A 24,470-nucleotide genomic window follows, 5' to 3' on the forward strand; every position below is an offset into this window, starting at 1 on the left:
GTATTTCAAGATACTTGCACACAAGCCAGCCTGGTCAGTTACATGCATGCTAAATTGCTGGCTGGGGCTTGGTCGAAAGAGGAAGTAAAACGTTGTTAATGTCATATAAATTACAAATGTTAGTAGGATGACTAGGGCAGAACGTTTCCAGCCCGAGCGGTAACAGCATCAGACCGCAGAGAAATTCGGGTCAAGAGTGTGAACTTTCAGTTGGGCATGTGAAGAGGTCAACGTGTAATGCGTGGCAGGTGGTCGGGGCTGCAGTAATCTCCAACAATGTTGCAATAAATCAAAACACGAACCCAGTGCAATGGTACATGATGTTCATGTACTAATGGACAGGTTCAAGTAGGAACATTTGTAACTCTGAAATTTGATTTAGTAAGAGCCGCGGCGGCCAATCTGCATGTCGTCTTAAAGTGAGCATTTGCAATTAATCTTCTTTGGAAAGCTATCGGGAGAAATTGAATTGCAATCCGTGGGTTGAGTCAGTTATGAATTTGAGCAATCTTCCTGATGAGTTTGAGCTTGTTCCTTAGCATAACTGAATGGTTTGATTTCAAAATTGGAAAGATAATGATCATATGAAATACTATAATTATTTGATGGATTTTTTGACAGTAATATACATCTGCTTATAGGAGGATTTATGTAGGTTATATTATTCTAAAACACGCACGAAACAACAGGCCACATACTCATGAAACATTTAGCTAAATACTCTTCGGAGAAAATTATGCTTCAAGCTATAATATCAGCTATACTTTCAAGAGAAGGCAAAAGATATTATTTAAATGTAATTAGTAACATGGCCGACCCTTTAGCTTTTGTAGACTTTCAATAACCAACGTACATCGCAACATAGTTTAGGATAGGTTTGATAGGTTTATGCTTACTTCCTGCTTGTCCGTTTGTCACTTGTATAGCCTTAGAAAAGATAATTTAGATGTCCCAATTTCTTAGAAAGAGAACGAATAGTACTTGAATGACCACCTTTTTCTCTTACAAGTTTCTAGGATGATGTAGCTTGGGGGTTTCCTTACAAATGTAGAAAATATGTAAAATAATAAGTTACCTTATTTAAGAAGACATCGGTGGTTTCCGAAATCGATTTCATAAAGGGCCTTCATCATGATTTTCGCATTTACAAGCCATCATTAAAGGTTTCCTACAACGTGTTTTACTTTACCAGGGCCTTTCGAGTTCCACGCAGGTAGCTTCTGGGCTACCCAATCGTCGGCCGCGCATGAATAGCCGTAGTTCCTTTATATGACATTATCCAGATCCACTTCCAATTTCTGGTAAATGGTCAGTAAATGTGGATCCAGAGCAAAAACCCACCTGATGCCCGTCGATCGAACTCTCGAAGTATTCTTTGTTGGGATTGAGGATTAATCACTACCACCAGAGACAGGTCAATCCCATACCGAGAAGGATGTCTTCTGACAACTACTTTACATGAAGACCTACAATGCGCATGCCTATGACTAAGCCGTCAGTGTGACAAACGGCATCAAGTGCTATGATGGGGATCTACCAATCAAGTTATCGAGAAGTGATGTCAGTTATACGATTACCAAGCATTATGAATATCAAAGATTCGTGGAATTGAGCTAAAAACATCATCCACAAGGGACCTATTAAACGCTCGGAGCACCAAGCCTGCTAAGCGGTTTATCAATCAAGATACTTATCCCAGAAATGACGATGTCCAAATAAAACTTGATGAGAAGGAACGCCTCTATCTTAAGTTTCTCGTCCATAACACACTGATCAATTGCAAATTTACTAGAGTGGAAACCAGGGAGCAAGGAAGGCGACGTTTATGATAATTTGCATACTTGGGACGGCGAGGAAGAAACCAGCATCGACTTATCAAAAGCTGACACTAGCTTACGCAGGATATCGATCACTTCTTTTCTGTGAATGAAAGGAAGTTTACTTTGCTGACCGATTCATATCCAAGTAGGGTAAGTGAATGCATTTACGGGCAGAGTTTTGAACTCCCGCAATGGTACCATGCGCGGACTACCAACTAAACACCTACCCATCGAAAGAGAGCTAGCCTAACCACCACGCTCACTTAGCAGCTGGGTAAGGAAATAGTCACACCATGCTTTCGATTCTGCTCAGTTCATCTGCCTCTAGTCTCATTTTCCCAAGAGAGTTGCCAGTCACCTAGGGTGCGTTGCCGTTCTTCACCAGCAACGACCTCCCTTGGCTCTTCTCCCTAGCGCTTGTATATAGCTTCACGCTCCTTAGCAAAACGGGCAACGGCACGGTACGCAAACGCCACGTGCAAAGCCGGCTGTCTCTGTACTTGCGCGAGACACTTACGATATACCTTCTTGCCAAGCTGACAATATCTCTGTGCCGTAGAGCAGGACCGACTGCGTTGAACTCATCAGGAGACGTCGCCTGCTAGACGTAGGGTTTCCAATATTTGCCATTAGCCTACTTAACGCCGAAACTCCAGCTGTAGCATTGTTCGCTGCTACTTTGATTTGCTAAAAAAAGCTCATCTTTGAGTCAGGAGCCAGTCCAACGTACGTTACTACTGTTGGTTTTAACTCGCCGAACGATATGGGAGGCAGATTCGGAATTTCCTTTTTAGTCAGGATGACTTCTTCGGATTTTTTCCAGTACACGGTTGAACCCATGAATATGCCATCATCAATATGCCAAATCTGCTTTTCCTCTGTTTGACAGCGCGTCAGGCGCAACTCTTCCGACATGTGGAATCTCATCAGACTATCGCAGAAAGCGTTCCAGAGGTCCGGTCCTAGGATGCTGCGCTACCCCCAACGTGACCTCCATCCTCCTCTGGCCATAGAGCAAGTTGCGTTTCCTCAGATAGTCCCTCATTATCCATAAGAAATAGCTCAGCACGCGGAAAATATTGTCTAGCGTGCTAGAATATTGTTCAATTTTGCGGAATGAAAGGTGTTTCTGGCGAGCGGCACCACACGTTGAGCTTGATGGCTATTTGCCTCCGTTCGACGAACAGCATCCACGACTTGCATGACAGCATCAACTGTGGATCACCCTGCTCTAAAATGCAACTGACGTGGGGATAAGTTTCCAGGAGCGCATATCGCTTCAGCGAATGAAATTCTGTTGAGTTTTTCAGCAGTAGATCTGGGCGTTATTGGAACATGAGTTTGTATATTTATACTGGGATACCATCGGGTCCTGGCACCCCCTTGTTTTTCTCAAAGAAGGCTGCTTTTTCCAACTCTTTTATAGAGAAAAGTAAGCAGCCTTCCGCGCTGACGTCATTATTTCATACGGGTACCGCAGAGAATAGTGCCCGTACAATGCGGTCCGTCTGCTTGGTCTTAAGTGAACCGAATTTCTGCAGAGCTTCGATTTTTCAGGGTGGTTCGGGTTTATAACTGAGTCCCCGTGGGTCTCCATTCACCTCGGCGAGTAGATGCTGCCAGCAGTGAGTTTCGCATCTGCTTATTGCGCCGTGGAATCAACTTTCGGCTAATCTGTACTCTGCCTTTATGGTACATGCCTCCTCCCGGTCGTGCAAATGTTGTGTCAAGCGGCAAAGTCTGTGACACTCCTTCCAGAGCTCTGCAGTTTCCGTCGTCCACCAATATGTAGGAAGTTTCACACGGCTCGATGCGCTCCTGGGCATGGAAGCTCCGCAGGCCGTCGTTATCATCTTCATAACTGCAGTTACGACAGCGTGAGCTACAGCGCTACCACCACCAGGTTCTATTCGTTCAAAGAATTTCCACAAACCTCTCGAATTTCGACGTACAATGCCCAGAGAGAACATCGGGGTGGCGCACACCGAGAGTTTGTGTCAATCACTTTGAAGCCAATGTAGAACTCACCACACGTCCATCAACGACACCAGTGATTCTGATGCGAAGGTTCCGTTGCGAAACGTTGGGGTGGATCCGGGGTTTAAAACTATAAGTTTCGCCATTTCGAGAATTCGTTTTCCTCTGGAGTCTGGGTGAGTCATGCCCCATTCAAGTGCCCTGGCATTGAAGTCACCCCAGACCAGGATCCACCTCTCTGTGTCTAAGTTAGCGTCTTCCAGAGCATCAAACTTGCGTCGAAAGTCCGACGTAGCCTAATTTAGTGTTGGATGGATGCTGAAAAACGTTACCTTTAAAGACTGAATCTAGACGAAGAGGTCCCCTCGGTCTTGGGAAAGAACCCTAAGGTGGGTGCCGCCCCAAACTCAGATGGCAGTGGTGTCTGATATGTCAAGATTCCATGAAGCTGAGTCCTTGCTTCGGAACTGCTTACTGTTGAGCACTAAAGCAGCTTTGACCTCCGCAGCGAACTGCGCTAGTAACTCGTGTGTGGTTGAACTCGAGTGCATATTGATTTGAATGATGCAAATTATGTTGACCGCATACTAGTTACTTCCAGTTCTGTTCTGGAGACTGGACACCACCCCGAGCCCACAGTGTGCGTAATATTCTCATCAGACGCGCCACGGTTCCTGCAGGGGACACAACTTTCCTTTTCGTTGCGCTGTTTGCTTTATGGTCGCGGGGATCCGGGACATGAAAGACTGCAGACATGTGCTCAATATCCAAATATTATTAACATTTTGTTGGGGCCACCCGGATTCGTATCCTGCACACTACCCAACCAATTCTGATTTCCCCGCTGTTTAAAAGCGTCCTCGCTATTGCTCCGCGACTTCCACCACAGCAGGTTTTTGGCATCGCGAGTTCGCAGAGGTGATAGAAATCTGGAAGTTCGCGTTTGATGTTCTTTTCTACCTCGTTTTTTTCAGTGTCTCGGACGTCTAGAGAGCACGTGGGCTGGCTAGAAACAAAACCGTTCTCTCCCAGAAACATGGTATCGCTCATAGATTTCGTCATTATCTAGGCTATGGAATCGTCCATTTTCATGTTGGGGGCCCAAAAAAGTCTCCGAGAAATATATGAGGACTGGCAAAATCATTGTCTTGTACAGTAACAGCTTTGACCCTATGGTGAGACGTTTCGACCGGAACAGTTTTTGTAAGCTGAAATACACTCCCTTGGCTGACAACAACCGTGCGCGAATTTCATCATCGTAGCTGTTATCGGTTGTGACTTTCGACCATAGATAGGATTTATTTAACGATTTATTATCAACGGTCTCAAAGTTGTAGTCTCTTATCTTTATTCTTCGCCTGTGACCAGTGCGGTTTGATGTCGTTGGTTGGTTGGTTTTCGATACTGACGTTGCCAGCCGTTGTCTTGAATTCATTGATGTGCAGCCCAAGATCTCGCGCCGCCTGTTTGATCTGGATGAAAGCAGTTTGTACGTTTCGGGTCATTCTTCCCATAATGTCGATATCGTTAGCTTAGGCCAGTAGTTGGGTGGACTTGAAGGGGATGATGCCTCTCGCACTTACATCGGCATCAGTTTCTCCAGGGCCAGGTTAAAGAGGACGCATGATAGGGCATCCCCTTGTCGTAGACCGTTGTTGATGTCCAATGGTCTTGAGAGTGATCCTGCTACTTTTATCTGGACTCGCACATTGGTCAGGGTCAGCTTAGTCAGTCCTATCAATTTTGTCGGGATACCGAATTCTCTCATGGCCGTGTACAGTTTTACCCTGGCGATGCTATCAAAGGCGGCTTTAAAATCGATGATGGTGCAACTAATGCCCATATCCGAACAGTTTTTCCATTGCTTGCTGCAGAGAGAAAATTTGATCTGTTGCTGATTTGCTTGAAGTGAGCCAATGATGATATGAGCGCAAAGGGCTATTCGGCCTAGTAAGATAACGGAGAATATCTCATAGATGGTACTCAGCAACGTAATACCTCTATAATAGCTGCACTGTGTGATATCTTTGCCTTCTTCTTTTGAGCCCTGGAGAGTACCTGAGTGAAGTCTCCTTCAGATGTCTCTTCCTCCTCATTTGTTCCCGAGTTCGTTACGCGTTCCGTTTAGCGCTAGCGGTGTTCTCAGCAAGAGGCGCAGTTGTTTCTGTTTACTACGTATTTTCCTAGAGTACTAGTCCCACTCAGGTCCGCCTGTAGTACGAAATTCTGTCCAGGAGCTTCTTCAACTCCAGCTTATTTTCCAACCCTTTGCGGACGTTTTTCTGGAGGAACGTTGCAGATCGTACGTGCTTCACAACTCCCGCGCATTTCTTAATAAGCTTTTCCCAGAGTAGTCGACAGCGCTCCCACTCGGCTTACATTCGAAACCATCTGGTCAGTTTCAGTAGTTTCAACTGTGCCTCTTTCCGCAAGAATAGTGTTGTGTGGTATTTCCTAGCTTGCTGCGTATAAATACAGCCAGATCATTTTAGTAGCGGATCGCGTGCAAGGGAACGGCTGGCAATAGTCAGGAACGTGTATACCAATACCCTAGTCTCTGAGACCTGACCTACGATTAGGTGATCCCGGAACTCGTGGACGGATCAGCATTCGCTTAGATCAACGCAGTCTACTAATACGGGTTCAATGCACACTACCAGATCAGGGTTCTGGAGGTGCTGGCTCCTGATACACGCCACACCTACAACCTTAGCATAGCAAAGCTCACATTGCCCCGTCAACATCAAGGAGTTGTCAACGGTTCCAGGCACCGTCAATGTGTCCCGACGTGTATCCGTCATTAGGAGTTTGCTCTTCACTTCGGTGGCGGTTACGTCGTCAAAATGCATTTGCAAATTCTGGAATCCAGTCATAAACAACTGATCGAAACCGAAACTTCAGGATTATTCTGCAGCACAAAGAATTCCTGGAGTAGTACATTCCTTGCCCACAAATGTAACTAAACTAACAAATTAATAACTTTCATTTGGCGAAATTTTAACTACAACTAGACGGTCGTGGCGTGATTCAGAAATTTCGTCATTAGATAAGCTACGGAATTAAGAATTACTAATTTTTCTTATTAAAAATCCAAGTCTTCTCAGAATACAAGAGGGCAGACAAGATTATTGTAACAGGAGCTATGACCCTTCTTCAACTTCTATTCTAATCCAAACGTTGCTGTTAGGGTGGCTAAACTTTACCGAATTCGTTCTTTTCCACAGCAGGGAAAGTTTCTCTTCAGGAATAACACGGAAATATTTAACGACCCCCTTGCTGAAAAAACCGTCATCGATGATTGTGCATCCTTTTTTAAAATTATCATTGAAAGAGAGTTTGTTCGAATTACAGTCAATGCTTCATTTTTATAGAATATTCCAAAACTTTTATTTTCGTTGGAAGTATCTGAGGGGGTTCTTGGTCCATGGATTGCAGGGAACAGCATTAAGTAACTTTCTAAAATTTTACCTCTTTTATTTCTTTGTCCAGGGTTGGGGGTTTCCTCATTGCAGTTGAAATATGATCGATGGGTTGCTATGCATCTGAAATAATATACTTATGTGCATTTGAACTTAGTGAAACGTGAAGAAAGTAGCCTTAAATTTTACCGCTTTGAACGTGCGAATTCGTATTTGAATCACAATTTCGGTAAAGCCGCAATGACTTAAATTGTGCATGAAAACGCAATGTGTATCCACCTGTGCCTCTAGGAATGACGGACCTATCATAATTTTGAATGCATGTGCAAATTCCTCAGTCGCAGGCGCGTTGCTTGACTTCTCCACATCTACCCAATTAGCCTTCACCTAATCAGGTAACCAAGCAAACGTTTCTATGTGAAATTCCTCAGGCGCAGTTATGCAAATAATGCCAGGTAAACTCACTGTCTCATATTGAAAACACCACCTTATGCCTTACTACGCGGCTAGTTTACATACTCTTGGTTACAACAACTGGCTGCGAAGTACACTTGATCAGTAACGCATAAAAGCCACTCTTGAATCTGTGTCACCACCAGTAACACACCAGGTACCAAAGTATCTGGCACACTTGACAATATCAATGGACGGGTTTGATGATGATGGTGATGATGTGTTTGCTATCAACGAAGAATTATCAGAGACACTTCTTCTTGTATACTTCACTTCATGTCTTGATCATGCGGATAGCTGGGTTGGTAGTTTGACGGGGGTTGTCTTGTAAGAAAGATCTACAGTTTGGCACATAAACCACTGTGTTCGTTAGACCAAAATAGTTACTATTGGGGCTGCTTTTATTACCGATTAATCTCACGTGGCTCTTGACAATGGTCTGAACATGTAGATGGTAGTTTTTGAAAGATTTGGCAATGAAACACAGAAGCTATTGAAGACAATCCCCTCCTACTGTGGCCATCTAATTAAATGTAAGTGGTTACCATGCAAACAGCAATACGTTAAATGTAAAATAATTGGTAACACGTTGTCAAAGAAAACGACTTCTGCAGTAAACCACTGACTTTATGAAAGATCGACGGAATCTCATGGTTGAATGGAATTTGAGGTAACACCTTATGGCCTATACCACGCACACATACAGCACACCATTACTGAAATCAAATCCAAGAAAGAAGTAAAAAGGCGAGACAACAAGAAAAGAAAATCCACCTGAGATTTTACAACAGATACACTGCTGGCAAGAGTCTTACTTACAGATTGAGGGAAAAGTGTACGCTGAAACATTCCACAGTTCATTGGACTTTCATTAGAGTAGCCCATTTAGATTCTTTTTCCACGAATGGAATTCCATTCAAGTTTTCCGAGACGAAATGCTGAATTGAAAACGTTTGTTTTATTGCCATTAGATAATTACAGTTTCAGGCGGTGTTTCTGGAGCTGGCATGCATTTAATTTCAGCCAATTGGTACTGATTTACGGGGCAACCATAAAGGCCAACAATAAATTATTCTCGAAGAACCAACGAAAAAACAAGAGCCTTGAGTTAAGGAGTTAACTAGGTTATGTGCATAAAAAGAGCATCTGCTCACTCATCATTCACATTAAACGAATCTTTAGCATTTCTCTACTTCATTAATTGTACCTTAACTGTAAATGAGTTTGGTAGATACAAGGATACAAGGTACCTCACCAATTTGCGGAGGGAACTTGTAAGATTCAGATGTAGTTTCACTGCCTTTGAAGTGAGTTGCATTCCCACATCCATCTTTGGATTGAAAAGATGCCCACCTATTTCGTCCCATTTTCTACTCTTTATAGGTGGTAGAGTAGATCTACTCTAATCCTTTTGCGGGCAAGAAAATTTGGTATTCTTCGAATTTTCCGAGTCGGTGAATGCATTTATGCGCAGTGTATTGGACTGTCGCAACGGTACGTCGTCGGACTACCAACTAAACACAAAACCTTCCCATGGTCAGAGAATCCCCTGCCATCCGGCTCCTCCATTGGTCGAGCTCCATTATTTTTTTGCAACGAGAGGGACCCAAACGTAATGGCCAACATGGCTCCACCTGTCAGCACTCCTCAGCATCTCCTCGACAATGCTGTCTGGAGAGAGACTCCCTGCGTTTAAAAAGAGCTGTTGACGAATCCCATCCCACCCACCTTCCACAAGAAAAAAAAGTGTGATGGGCGCCGTCCACAACTTTGTTGCGAAATACACAATCCGGAGATCGTGCCTTTTCAATCTTGTGCAGGTAAGACTGAAAACTTCCATGTCCACTTAAGAAGTGGGTGAGGAAATAGTCAGTTACGCCATGCCCAAGTTGTCAATGAACCTTGCAGTGCATCTCCCTGTAGTTTCATTTTGCCAAAAGAGTTGCCACTCGTCTAGGGTGCATTGCTGTTCTTCACGAGCAACCACCTCCCTTGGCTCTTCCGCCTTGCATTTGTATATGGCTTTACGCTTCTTAGCAAGAAGGGTAACGGGAATCACCCTTCCGAACAGCATCACAGCCGGTTCGGAGACACTGAGGTACGTAGACGCCACCCGCAAAGCTCCCCGTCTCTGTACTTGCGCAAGACGCTTTCGATACACCGCCTGCTAGAAGTAGGGCCCCCCATATTTGCCATTAGCCCACCTAACGCCGAAATTCCAGCTGCAGCCTTGTTCGCCGCTGTTTTAATTTGCTCCAAAAAGCTCACCCAAGAGCCAGCCCGAGGTGTGTGTGCTGTGTTTGAGGTGGGGGAGAGGCAAAGCCTCTGAGCACTCAGACCTTAGTAGTCCATTGTACTCGATTCTCCCGTCTAACGGAGTATCCCGGATTCGTTTATGTATCGCAGGATCTCCGTTAGTTGATGTGATGCTACCCGCTGCAGTTGGCGCACATCAGCACCAAAAATCTGATGTCTGATGCGTCCGTAGGTGGAGCACTCACATAGAAAATGTTCCGTGGATTTCGCATCCACATTACGGGATGGGCACGTATCACCTTGGATAATTCCTATTCTGAACATATGGCCAGCTAGTGAATTATGGCTGGTCAGAATGCCCATAATACGTCTGCAAGTCTTCCTGCTTTTTGACGGGATATAGTTTGCAGAATGTTTGTTTAGTTCTAACTGGAAAAGTTTGGCCTGTCTAGCAACATTAAGGCTTCGCCACCTGTCATTATAGCAAGCTAGTTTCCAGTTTTTGATAGCAGCATCAGCCAACGCTACCAGCACCCTAATTGCTGGTTCCGGTTCGGACTGGGGAACGTTGAAGACTCTTTTGCTAAGGCATCCGAGATTTCATTTCCGTCTACACCACAATGATCGAGTATCCAGATTTACTCTGGGTACTCGATCCACCGTATTGAATCTAGAAACAAAATTCAATCGGTTTCTACATTTTGATCAAAATACTACTCAACGCTTTCAATGCAGCCTGACTGTCGCTACAGATTGCGATGCGCCTGCCCTTCAACCTTTAGTCAATCATCCAGGTTGTCGCCCTTACGATTGCATACACTTCAGCTTGAATGACCGTTGTATATTGTCCCAAAGAAAAAGCCCATTTCTCTTTTTTGTTCGAGAAGTAGACTGCAGCTTCAAAACCATTGTCTGTCTTTGAGCCATTGGTGTAGAAGGCGTCAGTATATCCTCACATGCATTCTTCTGGTTCGTCATATCTTCTACCAAACAGATATATGGATATCTGAGAATCGGAAGGCATTGCGAAAACCAGATTCAGTTCTCCCAATGAATCTTCCAATGCTTGGTGCCCCTCACGTCCATTGTTTTCCCATAGACCTAATCGAATAAGTCTCTCATTGCAGTGCTCCGAATAAACCAATCCAAGGGCTGCAAATTGAGTAATGCATTCAAAGCTGCGCCGGATGTGGTGCTCATGGTACCGCTGATACCCAGACAACCCAGTTCTTTGTAGTGTGGCTAGTTTACAGCCAAAACTTTTCTGTTTCACCTTAACTCACCACTCTACGCATGCATAAGCAAACATCGGCCTAATGATAGCAACATGGATCCAAATTAAGTCCCTATGTCGAGGCAAAGGTCCGCCTACACAGCCCATACGCTGTGAGAGCTCGTTTCATCTTCACCTCTACATGTTTCTTCCAAAGAAGCTTCTTGTCTAGAATAACTCCCAGATATTTCACTTCTTCGGAGAGTTGAAGGGTTGTACCCTTCATCTCTGGAAGGCAAAGACCATTTAATTTCCTCCTTTTTGCAAATAGTACCATTGTGGTTTTATTTAGATTTACTGAAAATCCATACCTGAGATACCAACTGTCACTCAAATCAATGGCGCGTTGTGTATTTCTACACACCATTCCAAAATGTGGACACAGCTACGTCATTTGCATAAGCTTAAACGTGTATTGGGTAGGTTTTGCAGTTCGCATAGTAGTGACTTGATCAGCATACTATCTTTGAAACCAAAGAATGCAGAGCAGATTCGCAAGACTTTCCAGGTTAGTAAGCATGTTGGTTTTCATTTAGGCGCTGCGATTTTAGCGCCTTCTCGCGAATGGGATGCTTAACCAGTCTCTCCAGACATTTCAGCGAAAATGATGTTAGGCTGATTTGCCTGAAGTTCTTTGGCTTAGAATAGTCATCTTTCCCAGGCTTTGGTATGAAGACTACCTTCACCTGCTTTGAAGTGTTGAAATGATAGTATAGCAGCGTAGCGTCGCCTTTTCACGCTTTTCGCTCTCTCAGAGTCCCAATTCCCCTTGCAACACCCTCCTGTTGAAGGGTTTGCAGAAACCGTCAATTCACATCTTCCCACTTTTTCACTTGGTGTACTTCCAAGAGAGTCTGCATAGACTCAATTCTGGAATGGATAGTCCAGTAACCGCGTCCAAACTACAATTTTTATTTTTCAATGTAGATATATATGTCGGGAGCAACTTGCCCCCTTCATCAGTATAAAGCTACTACTCGCTCTCGAGGATCTTCCATCGAAGAAGATTCTAGTCTCCTTGACTGATCCAATACCACAGATTTTATTAAAACGAACCCATGGCTCCTGAACCAGAAATATATAGGGACCGTCCTGCAACTTTGCCAGCTTTACCGCTAGTAGATAGGAAGAAGCTTTAGCATGCTGCAGGTTGATTTGACTAACTCTTATGTTTGTAGCCATAAGTGCAGTCCAATATAAAAACTACCGCTTACTGAAAAGTCTGCTGCATTCAGTGTGGATCTCTCCGGGGTTGCCAGTTTGTCCTTACCTTCCGCCAAAAGTTCGGCTTTCTTGCGTCCAATTTCTTTGAATATCGCTACACTTAGTGGTGTAGCAATGTCCATGCTCTCATTCCCAGGAAACTTCGCCTTCTTTCGCCTTCCGTTGTCGTCGGCTAGTAGACCTCCTAGGTTCACAGAGTCCGGGCTGCATGGATTTGTTTTCACATACTGGCGTTAGACCAGTTGCGTTCACATTACCGCTTGCCTTTCTTCCGTTTTTCCGGGTACAGGCGGAGGAGAAGGTTCTGACAGGCAAGCATGTAGTCCCTTCTCTTTTGCGGCTAAAGTTTGCTTCTGCCGAACCTTCCTCCTCCGTATTTTAGAAGAGTTAGACGTAGTGTAATCGACAGGCCGACCGTAGTCAGATTTCCAGTTCCTCTCATTAAGGGAGTTGCCGTACTATCCTTTTTGGCTGGCCGCACCGTAGACACAGGGTGTAGGTTTTCCACTGAAGTGGAGAGCCTGTATTCCACAGATTTCTCCGTGGGGGAACAGCCCAAGGTACTTTACTGCTGCTTTTGGCTCGATTGTCAATAAGCCGAACGATATGGGACGTAGGGTCGGAATTTTCTTTTTAGTCAGGTGACTGCCTCGTTTCTTTGGAACCATTTGAAACCATTTGAGTAGTGATCCATCTGCTTACCTGTCGCATCAATACGATGAGCTTGCTTTGCGCCTGTTCGATGGTGCTTCCAGCAACAAGCACTGCGACATCATCTGCATAACCTACCACGCGCGACTCATCTGGAATATCGAGATTAAGTAGACTATCATAGATATCGTTCTAGAGGCGTGGCCCTAAGATGGATCCCTGCGCTTTTCCCGACGTAACTTCTATTCCCTCTGACCCTCTAGCGTTTCATAGAGCAGGGAGCGACTCCTCAGATAGTCCCTCAATATCTGTAAGAGATAGTTCGGCACGTGGAAAGTATTGTCTAGTCTGCCTAGAATGCCTTTCCATCTTACGGAATTATTTCTGACGTCAAGCGTCGTGAGGAGCACCCGTCGAGTTAGGCGACTATGTGCTCCGCTCGTCGAACGGTATGCACGACTTGCATGACATCAACTTTGGAACTCCCTGCTCTAGAACCAACCTGCCGGGGAGGTAAATCTCTCTCGAGTCTACTTCTGATGAGCTTTTCGAGTACTTTTCCAGCAGTGCCAAGCATACATAGTAGACGGTATGAAGACGCCTACTCGGAGCAGCCTTTCCCTTTGTGGATCAGCGCAAGCCTCGCAACTTTCCAACGAGCAGGGAAAGTGCCCTCTTTCAGGCAAGCGTTGAATGCGCCAAGCAGTAGGTCTGGCTGGTGTTGGAATACCAGTTTGTATACCTCTGCTGGCATACAATCGGATCCTGGCGCCTTCTTGATTTTCATAGAGGAGACTGCCTGTTGCAACTTTTTTATAGAGAAAAGTGGACAGTCCTCTGCGCTCTTCGCGCCGGCGTCATCATCGCATACGGGGTGCGCAGGGAAGAGTCCCCTTACAATGCGGTCCATCTGCTCGGCCTTAAGTAAACAGGGTTTCCGCAGAGCCCTGGTTTGTCTGGTTACCAGTTTGTAACCAAGTCCCCACGGGTCTCCATTCACCTCGTCGACTAGATCCTATCAGCAGCGAGCTTTGCTCCTGTTTATTACGCTGCGGAGTCTCCTGTTGGCTGATATTTACTTCGTCATTATGGTACATGCCTCCTCCCGATCGTTTAGATGTTGTCTTAAGCAGAGGAGCCTGTGGCACTACTTCTGAAGCTCTGCGATTTCCACTATCAATCAATACATAGAAGGTTTGTCACACATCGATGCCCTTCTGCACATGAAGGCTCCGCAGCTATCGTTATCAGATTCATAACTGAATTTACGACAGCGTCGGCTGCAGCGTCACCGCCCTCAGGAGTACCCTCCAGCGCGGCCCCATATGTTCCAAGAGTTTCGACAAATCTCCCGGTGTTGACTTTCGCAACGTTCCATGCACAGAAAGATCGTCAGGGTGGCGCACACCGAGAGTGTGTGTTCACCACTTCGAAGGTAATGTATTGGTGGTCACTTACCGAGGAGTCTTCCAGAACTCACCACCCGTCCACCGGCGATACCAGCGATTCCGGCGCGAAGGTTACGTCTGGAATGCTTCCTTCGCAGCCCGGGCGTCGGAACGTTGGGGTGGATCCGGTGTTTAGAGCTACCAGTCCTGTTCTCGCCGCCATTTCGAGAATTCGTTTCCCTTTGGAGTCTGAGTGAGGCATGCCCCCTTTAAGCGCCCTAGCATTGAAGTCACCCCTGACAGGATCCGCCCAATTGTGCCTAAGATAGTGTCCTCCAAAGCATCAAGCCTGCGTCAAAAGTCCGGTATCGTCTCATTCGGCGTAAGATAGACACTAAAAAACGTTGTCGTTCCGAATCCAGATAAAGTGGTCCTCTCGGTCTTGGGTAAGAGCCCTAAGGAGGCTGCCATCCTAAACCCAGATGGCAGCGGTTCATGATATGTCAGGGTGCCATGAAACTGGGTCCTTTTTTCGTTACTGCTTACTGATGCGGTTGTACTCCGGTGCATATTGATTCGGGAATATTCATCTACTTATTTCGCTACTATTCCCTATGGAAATTTAGCAAAAAGGAGGCATATAGGACGTGCTGAGGCTTGTTTGGAGATATCTGGAGTGACACCTCCGGAAGAAAAGACGTAGGCACAAGAGAAATAACACCCTTTCCATCGTACCATTACACCATAACTTTCAAGCTGGCCATCAAATACTTGGTAGTGCCGATAGATGCGATGATCATCTATAAGCAACACGCACAAATGATTGCGACAGAGTATCGATGGCAAGTACAGCTCCGGTGAAAGTAGTGCCCAATGTAGCAGGGCCGAAGCATACTTGTAAGCTGCTTATTATAGCCAGGATATCTCCTTTATAGCAGACAGAGTGAGTCGAAGGAGGCAATAGCCGACAAGCATTTGTGGTTACACAGTCTGACCCTTATCATCAAGGAATGATTGGAGAGACCACATGGGGAAAATCATTCTAGCACAATTTCTAATGTGGAGGATATTGCCAATATTTGTGCGGGTGCAAATTGATTATTCAAACTGCAACGGAGTCCCAGAGGACCCAGAGCACTTACTCTTCCACTGCCAAGATTCGTTGAAGAAAGGATAAACCTAAAAGAAACTAGCAGAGATGCTGGTACCAGGGAACCTTGTAGGGAGAACACTTGCATGTCAGACGGATTGGGATCCGATCAATGCCCTTGCTGGGCGAACATAATGCCGAACAGTGTTTTTGTTGAGTCCCTATATCCTGTTTCTTCCAGGACAACTATTGCCCGAAGCGGTAGGAACACTCGCACAGGACGCTAAATGGCTTCAATCTTGAAAGACGGGGTCGTCAGGAAATCTAGTGAGCGATTGATTTCCGAAAGTGATGGCTCCTATTTTTTTTTCGTTTCCTAAAAGTGGGTCCGTCTTCTATACAAAAGGAGCTTACCTGCTTTTATGTCCTTCCCTATTCATTTCATACCAGGGTAAACAAGCCCATTTTCTCGAAAGTCCAAATGAAAACCAGCTCTTAAATTTTCAATTTTACACTTTAATTCATACCATCAAAATTATAATCCATATTATATTATTTGATTTTATACATGACATCTACTGATTACGACTTACGTATAGAAATAAAACAAATAACATCAAAAATATCATATTCAACATTTTCTCGAATTTCCCGTCCAAACTTCGAAAATAGGTGGTTTTTCCAAAAGAAAATTTCGAAACATTTCTTTTCCGTCCTTTCCATAACAACTACTTCTAAAAATTACTTTCTACACTTATGGACAACATAAGACCTAGTAAGGCACATAATAAAGTTGTTTTCATCTCGTTTAATATTGAATGTCATATGATATCTGTCAGATAGAGTCAGAGCGCCTCAGAAGGCGACAAAAGATACTTAGATTCGTTGTAAAATAAGATTATCTGTCTCTTGTAAGTAAATGATTTTCCCCAGAAAATCTTTGTTACAATTGTTGAGTAATTTCTAATTTCGAATGTTTAAATGAATTTTTACAATTTCACCGATTTCGCACCAAGTTTAGGAATATGAAGGTTGCTTCGTATTTAATATTTTAATAGCATTTTTAGAATGTATTTGGCTTTCGAAACGCTAAACGAATACTACATATACATCAGTTAGCATTTTTCAAACTAGATTTATGTGTTTTGTGTATGTATGTATCTTAGAGCTATTTTATCTGTATCTTTTCTCGTATTTATTCGATTTACATAAATATTTGTATTTATAAAAATGTTCGGAAAATATTTTCATTTATGCTCTCTCAGTGTGGTCTTTATGCTTTCTGAAAAGATTTATATAAATAATTTAAATTCCATTCAAGACTCGATTGAGCTTTCATCATTTATTGTGGAAATTTAGGCTGCAGTAGTTTCCCACGAAAATTCAGGCAGCTCCAGTCCCAAATAGAGTTCCTATCGATATACTCCCGCAGATGTCTGAAGCGCATAAACACCAGCAGCAGTTTTGCTATTTATAAGGGAAAATGTATCTTCTTCATGGAATTATTATGTTTTCCCGATTGCAAAGCAGAGGTAACAATAACATGCAGGGAATCTCGCTCCTTGTGTAAGATTCCAGTTTTTTTCAAACGGTTCCTTTACAGAACTCCAAACATAAAGAACACATGAATTTCCGGTAATTGTGACTTTTGTACGCATAGTTAACTGTTCATTCGATCGATGAAGGTCTTAATGCGATGTTCCACAGATTCTCCTTCTCCCCAGCTGTGAAGTTGGTCCTGTATCTATGGTTAGTTTACATATTTTTCCCGTTTGCATTTACTATTTTTTTATTGTGGAGGAATCTATTCTCTACTACGACAACAAAGAAAGCAACAAAAATAAATACAAGCAACTGTAACTATTTATAACTGAACCCCATATTTCCCTACGATCCAATAAATTATCTTCGGGGCTTGCCGAATGTTCCAGTTGGTCCATATCCAGCTGCCATTGGTCCGCCGTTGCCCATATTCCGTCGGCTCAGGGTCGTTGTTTCATCATTTAAATCTAATCCCGCAACCATTTGTGCAATTTCCCGCTCCTTCTTCATATCTGGCGGGTTGAATTGCAGACTAGCTAAAGATCCGTGGCTCCGGCTCCTGTGCTCTTGCCGTATTGAGTAGCTGAATGCTCTTTCGTTTAGGTGTCCCTTGCGTCTGTAGATACCAGTACCACCGGGAGATTCACCGCCGGAATTCCCAGAATCATCCAGACCCCCACCCACAGATTGTGCCAACTTCCTATTGCTCATTGCAAGCGGCCTTGGCTCGCCAAGCATAGAAGGGGAACCCTGTGGAGGGTAAGCGAATAGTGGCGGTGGAACCGGCATTCCCACCGGAATACCGTTCATCTTATCCTTCTTTTTCTTTTTACTAGTCCTGGGATGCTGAAGAGTTGCAAATTGTGGGGCCATCATGACTGGCATGTGATGCACCGGCATTCCCATCGGTGGAGGTAATAGGTGCGGCCCGGGAGATGGACCAGCACCTCCATTAGCAGCGTAAGCGCGGTGACTGACGGTATGATATTGACGTGATGGTAATGGTGGACCCAGCGGACCATAGATCATACTTCCTGGTGGCGGTGCATGCAAGCCTGGTCGTTGAAGCGAGTTCGCATGAATTGGTTTCGGACGAATTAAGGTTCCCGATAAGCTTTGACTTCCAGAATGTTTCATTGACTTTTTATCCTTCTTCTTTTTGGTTTCATCCTTTGGTGGTGGCGGGACTGGAATCGGAGCACTGATTTGACGTGCTCGTGTTGGTCGGCCCAATGTTGAAGATCCTCCTGAGAAAACTTCGTAATGATTTTCTGAGCTGATTCCGTCGAGGAGATGCTCTTGTGATCCGTTCCATACTTTGTGATTTTCGTCTCCATTGTATATTGATCCTTCCCCATCGTCGACTACATTTAGATCTGCGCTGCTGGCGTACACTGAAAAAAAGAAAAGACTTTGTGAGATTTGATAGACAATTTTTTAGTTACGGAGATAAAATGCATTCATATTTAGAAAATTTGATAGTTAAGAGACAAATGCATCACATGTGCTGCTGCCCTCTGTTGTCCATTCCATTTTCCTTGCCCCCTATCATGCGTAAACTCTGCCAGTACAGGGGACAGAAGGCAAAGCGAAGGGAACAGAGGATATGGAACAGGACATAATCCCTTCTTCTGTCCTCCGTCCTATGCTGCGTGTGCTCCTCCGTCGTCTGTTGCCCCCAGTTCACTGTCCCTTGTCGATTATTTCCGTCCGGTTTTGCCTATCCCCCTCCGGTACTTTATGCCTGCTGCTACTCTCTCTTTCTTTGTGCAGAGGAGAGATAGACAGCGGACAAGAACCAAAAAAGGGAGATGAGGCAGGGGATAGAGATTAAAGGTCGGCAAACAAGACAGAGAATAGAGGACAGGAGAAACGGGACAGGGGAGGAAACGCAAGGGGCAATAGGGTAAGAAAATGGGACCCAGGACAGGCCAGATAGAAAAGGACAACTTGTCTGTCCATTTCGTCTACCATCTGCCCTTCATAGGCTGAGAGAGAGCGACAGAGGACAGATTTCAGCGACCAAGGCAGCGGACAACGGTGAGCAGAACGCAAGGCACGGCAAGCTGGGCACTAATCCCTTCTTCTTTTATCCTGTGTCCTGTTGTCAGCATCCTGTCTCCTTGGTTCCCTCTTGTCGTCTACGCATTTTCCCCTGTCGCTGCTTCCTGTACTCAGTCCACCCTCTTCGGTAGTCCGTCCCGCGATATGTACCTCTTGTTATCTACCTTGCCTTTTCTGCGCTGCTTCTGTCTCCCGTCTTCTATACCTGACGTCCGTTCCGCCCTTTCTGCGCCTGTCCACTCTTATCTGTCGCCAAACCTTGCCGTTGGCCACCGCCGCCATCAATCCTCTGCTCTCTGCGCAGAAATAGAGGGCAAAAACAGTGGACAGGATGGAGGAAAAAAGAAAAGGACACCAGGAGGAAGAAGGAGGACAGGGGAATTTTCCGCTGCGTTGTCCTGTCTCCTGCGCCCCTTTCTCTATCTTATGTTAACTGCAGTTTGACCTCAAGTCTGCCTTCTGTGCCTCTGTTTTTATCTCTGTGCAACGATCCCTTTCTATTCATGCCATTCGTCGCTGCCCGTTCTTATGTATCGTCTGCCATCCCTTTTCTTTTACAGGAACAGATGAAACAGCACAGAGACGGACAGCCTCAGAGCACAAGGAGGAGGGACAGCAGAGGAAGCAGAGGTAGGGGACAGAAGGGAGACGACAAGGGACGAGTGACAAAGTGCACGAGGTGACACGGAGCTCACGATAGAGTACAGAGTACATGCGGCAAAGACTAGTTCCCTGTTTTCTGTCCCTTGTCGTCGATCATATGACGCATGTAATGCGCTCGTTCGCCGTGTTTGCTCGTCCCCTGTCCCTTGTCTCCTTCCACTGCTACCTCTGTTGTTCTTTCTCTCTGTCATCTGTGTTCTGCAGTGTGTCTATTTCTCTCGTGCGCCCCGTTCTAGAGAAGGCAGGGAACGTATGACATCGGGGAGTAACGAAAAGTGGGCAGGAGACAGGGGGAAAGGGGACGAGCAAACACGGCGACAGGCAGCAGTGATAGGGAGAGAATAGGAGAGATTTGACAGGAACGGAGAATAAATGGCAGTATACGGATTACAGAGGAATTATCCTCATTCCTCAGTCCTGTCGCCTGCCCTCTGCTCTTGTTCTTCTCTCTTGCCCACTGTCCTCAGCTCCCTATCTCCCTCTTGCCCAACGTAGGTAACAGATCCCGGCCGGAACAGGAGAAAGGAGAAAGGAGGGAAAATTGGAATGGGGGACAGGGAGACGACCAGAGACTGAGGAAAACAAGACACAGGACAGCACAGCTCCGTCCAGCCAGTCCTTTGTACTTTAACCTTTCCCCAGTATCCTGTTCCTGTCCTCTGTCGACCTCTTACTCGCCTCTTATCGCCAGTCCACAGTCCCCGTCGTTTGCTTACATGCCCATCTACTATACTTCCTCCTGCTCTCTGGCCCCGTTAGCATCCATTGCAGGAGACCCACTGTACAGAACAGAGAGCAGACGATGGGCGATATTATCTCCGGTCTCCTGTCTTTCCTTCTCTGTCTTCTAAAGTCTGCCCTGTGTCCAGCTCTGGTTCCTGTCCCCTGTTTTCTATTATTTGTGTAGAGAGAGATGCAGAGGGAATAGTCGGCGTCTGTCGAAGGGGACAGCAAGGAGAGAGAGGGTTAGGAGAACAAAAGGTAGGAGATGATTGACAGGCAGCAGGGTGTATGGGACAGAGGATTGGGACAACGATAGAGGAGAAGCGACAAGACCAGGGAGAAGATGAAAGAGGACTGAGGAATTGCCTTCTGTCCTCAACCCTGTGTGCATTCTCCTCAGTCACTTGCCTCGTGTCTTTGTACACTTGAAAAGGGACAGAGGATGCGGGGATGCAGATGTCGATGGGCGATGCCGGATGCCGACAAGGACAAGAGCGGGGAAGTGGGCACGAGAGGAGAGCCGGAGCAGGGAGCGAACGGAAGGATGGAGGACAATTGCCTATTCATCTGTCCTCCGCCCTGTGTCGTCATTCCACTGCTCCCGTCTCCTCTCTCCAATTATTACCCTCTAATCTATGTCACCTGAGTCCTGCTGTCTGTCTTTCATTCTCTGCTTTTCGTCCCCGTTGCGTTCCGTTTGTCAACCGTTTCCGCAATATTTTCTCTGTCTTCTCTCTGGACAAAGGGCAAAGAATAGGGGAGAGGAACAGCGACAAGATGGGGACGCAGAACACAGGACAGACTAAAAAGACGGACAACGTGAGACGACAAACAACAGACAGAACTGTCAGCCCAGAACAGACAGAACTGTTTTCTGTCTCTTTTCTCTTTTCTTTTTCCACTTTTCTCTTCTCTCTCTTCCCTTTTCTCTTTCTCTCTTCTCTCTTCCCTCTTCTCTCTTTTCTCTTCTCTCTTCTCTTTTCCCTACCCTTTTTCCCACTGTTTTTCCTTTTTTCTCTTTTCCCTTTTCCCTTTTTCTTTTTTTCCTATTTTTCTTCTTCCCCTTTTTCTTTATATATCTTCTATTTTCTTCTTCTTCTATCTTCGTCTATCTTCTACTTCTTCTTCTACTTCTTCTTCTTCTATCTTCTTCTTCTTCTATCTTCTTCTATCTTCTTCTTCTTCTATCTTCTTCTTCTTCTTCTATCTTCCACTTCTTCTATCTTCTTTTCTTCTATCTTCTTCTTCTATCTTCTTCTTCTTCAATCTTCTTCTATCTTCTTCTTCTTCTTCTATCTTCCACTTCTTCTTCTTCTTCTTCTATCTTCCACTTATTCTACCTTCTTTTCTTCTATCTTCTTCTTCTATCTTCTTCTTCTATCTTCTTCTATCTTCTTCTTCTATCTTCTTCTATCTTCTTCTTCTTCTATCTTCTTCTTCTATCTTCTTCTTCTATCTTCTTCTATCTTCTTCTATCTTCTATCTTCTTCTATCTTCTTCTATCTTCTTCTATCTTCTTCTATCTTCTTCTATCTTCTTCTACCTTCTTCTACCTTCTTCTACCTTCTTCTACCTTCTTCTATCTTCTTCTATCTTCTTCTCTTCTATCTTCTTCTATCTTCTTCTATCTTCTTCTTCTTCTATCTTCTTCTTCTTCTATCTTCTTCTTCTATCTTCTGCTTCTTCTATCTTCTTCTGTCTTCTTCTTCTTCTATCTTCTTCTATCTTCTTCTATCTTCTTCTCTCCTATCTTCTTCTATCTTCTTCTATCTTCTTCTTCTTCTATCTTCTTCTTCTTCTATCTTCCACTTCTTCTATCTTCTTCTTCTTCTTCTTCTATCTTCTTCTACTTCTATCTTCCACTTCTTCTATCTTCTTTTCTTCTATCTTCTTCTTCAATCTTCTTCTATCTTCTTCTTCTTCTTCTATCTGCCACTTCTTCTTCTTCTTCTTCTATCTTCCACTTATTCTACCTTCTTTTCTTCTATCTTCTTCTTCTATCTTCTTCTTCTATCTTCTTCTATCTTCTTCTTCTTCTATCTTCTTCTTCTATCTTCTTCTTCTATTCTATCTTCTTCTATTCTATCTTCTTCTATCTTCTTCTATCTTCTTCTATCTTCTTCTATCTTCTTCTATCTTCTTCTATCTTCTTCTATCTTCTTCTATCTTCTTCTCTTCTATCTTCTTCTTCTTCTATCTTCTATCTTCTTCTTCTTCTATCTTCTTCTATCTTCTTCTATCTTCTTCTATCTTCTTCTATCTTCTTCTATCTTCTTCTATCTTCTTCTTCTTCTTCTATCTTCTTCTTCTTCTATCTTCTTCTTCTTCTATCTTCTTCTATCTTCTATCTTCTTCTTCTTCTTCTTCTATCTTCTTTTTCTTCTACTTCTATCTTCTTCTCTTCTATCTTCTTCTATTCTATCTTCTTCTATCTTCTTCTATCTTCTATCTTCTATCTTCTTCTATCTTCTTCTATCTTCTTCTATCTCTTTCTATCTTCTTCTTCTTCTTCTTCTTCTATCTTCTATCTTCTTTTCTTCTATCTTCTTCTTCTTCTTCTTCCATCTTCTTCTTCTTCCATCTTCTTCTTCTTCTATCTTCTTCTATCTTCTATCTTCTATCTTCTTCTATCTTCTTCTATCTTCTTCTATCTTCTTCTATCTTCTTCTTCTTCTATATTCTTCTTCTTCTATCTTCTTTTCTTCTATCTTCTTCTGTCTTCTTCTATCTTCTATCTTCTTCTATCTTCTATCTTCTTCTTCTTCTTCTATCTTCTTCTTCTTCTTCTATCTTCTTCTCTTCTATCTTCTTCTTCTTCCATCTTGTTCTTCTATTCTATCTTCTTCTATTCTATCTTCTTCTATCTTCTTCTTCTTCTATCTTCTTCTATCTTCTTCTATTTTCTTCTGTCTTCTTCTATCTTCTATCTTCTTCTATCTTCTATCTTCTTCTTCTTCTATTCTATCTTCTTCTTCTATCTTCTTCTATCTTCTTCTATCTTCTTCCACCTTCTTCTTCTTCTATCTTCTTCTATCTTCTATCTTCTTCTGTCTTCTTCTATCTTCTTCTATCTTCTTCTATCTTCTTCTATCTTCTTCTACCTTCTTCTACCTTCTTCTATCTTCTCCTTCTATCTTCCACTTCTTCTTCTATCTTCTATATAGAAGAAGTGGAAGATAGAAGATAGAAGATAGAAGATAGAAGATAGAAGATAGAAGATAGAAGATAGAAGATAGAAGATAGAAGATAGAAGATAGAAGAAGATAGAAGAGAAGAAGATAGAAGATAGAAGATAGAAGAAGAAGAAGAAGAAGATAGAAGTAGAAGAAGAAGAAGATAGAAGAAGAAGAAGATAGAAGAAGAAGAAGATAGAAGAGAAGAAGATAGAAGCAGATAGAAGAAGATAGAAGAAGATAGAAGAAGAAGATAGAATAGAAGAAGATGGAAGAAGAAGAAGATAGAAGAAGATAGAAGAAGAAGAAGATAGAAGAAGAAGAAGATAGAAGAAGATAGAAGAAGAAGAAGATAGAAGATAGAAGAAGACAGAAGAAGATAGAAGAAGATAGAAGAAGACAGAAGAAGATAGAAGAAGATAGAAGAAGATAGAAGAAGATAGAAGAAGATAGAAGAGGAAGAAGATAGAAGAAGATAGAATAGAAGAAGATAGAAGAAGAAGAAGATAGAAGAAGAAGAAGATAGAAGAAGATAGAAGAAGAAGGAGATAGAAGAAGAAGAAGATAGAAGAAGAAGAAGATAGAAGAAGAAGATAGAAGAAAAGAAGATAGAAGATAGAAGAAAAGAAGATAGAAGATAGAAGAAGATAGAAGAAGATAGAATATAAGAAGATAGAAGAAGAAGACGATAGAAGAAGATAGAAGAGAAGAAGATAGAAGAAGAAGTAGAAGATAGAAGAAGATAGAAGAAGAT

The 24,470-nt window shown here is 43.7% G+C and overlaps 1 protein-coding gene and 1 long non-coding RNA gene across 2 annotated transcripts in view; one reads left to right on the forward strand and one right to left on the reverse strand.

Annotated features, from left to right (window-relative positions):
• Positions 1–24,470, forward strand: part of LOC119658824 — a 112,343-nt gene that overhangs the window by 85,774 nt on the left and 2,099 nt on the right. The gene's annotated exons all lie outside the window — the stretch shown is intronic.
• LOC119658822 overlaps positions 16,047–24,470 on the reverse strand; it is a 136,136-nt gene continuing 127,712 nt past the window's right edge. Inside the window, exon 2 of the mRNA XM_038066553.1 lies at positions 16,047–18,487. Within this exon, the coding sequence (XP_037922481.1) occupies positions 17,454–18,487 (1,034 nt within the window). The 3' untranslated portion in view covers positions 16,047–17,453. The remainder of the gene's footprint in view (positions 18,488–24,470) is intronic.

Source organism: Hermetia illucens, chromosome 6 (genome assembly GCF_905115235.1).
Source record: "Hermetia illucens chromosome 6, iHerIll2.2.curated.20191125, whole genome shotgun sequence".
NCBI classification, from domain to species: domain Eukaryota; kingdom Metazoa; phylum Arthropoda; class Insecta; order Diptera; family Stratiomyidae; genus Hermetia; species Hermetia illucens.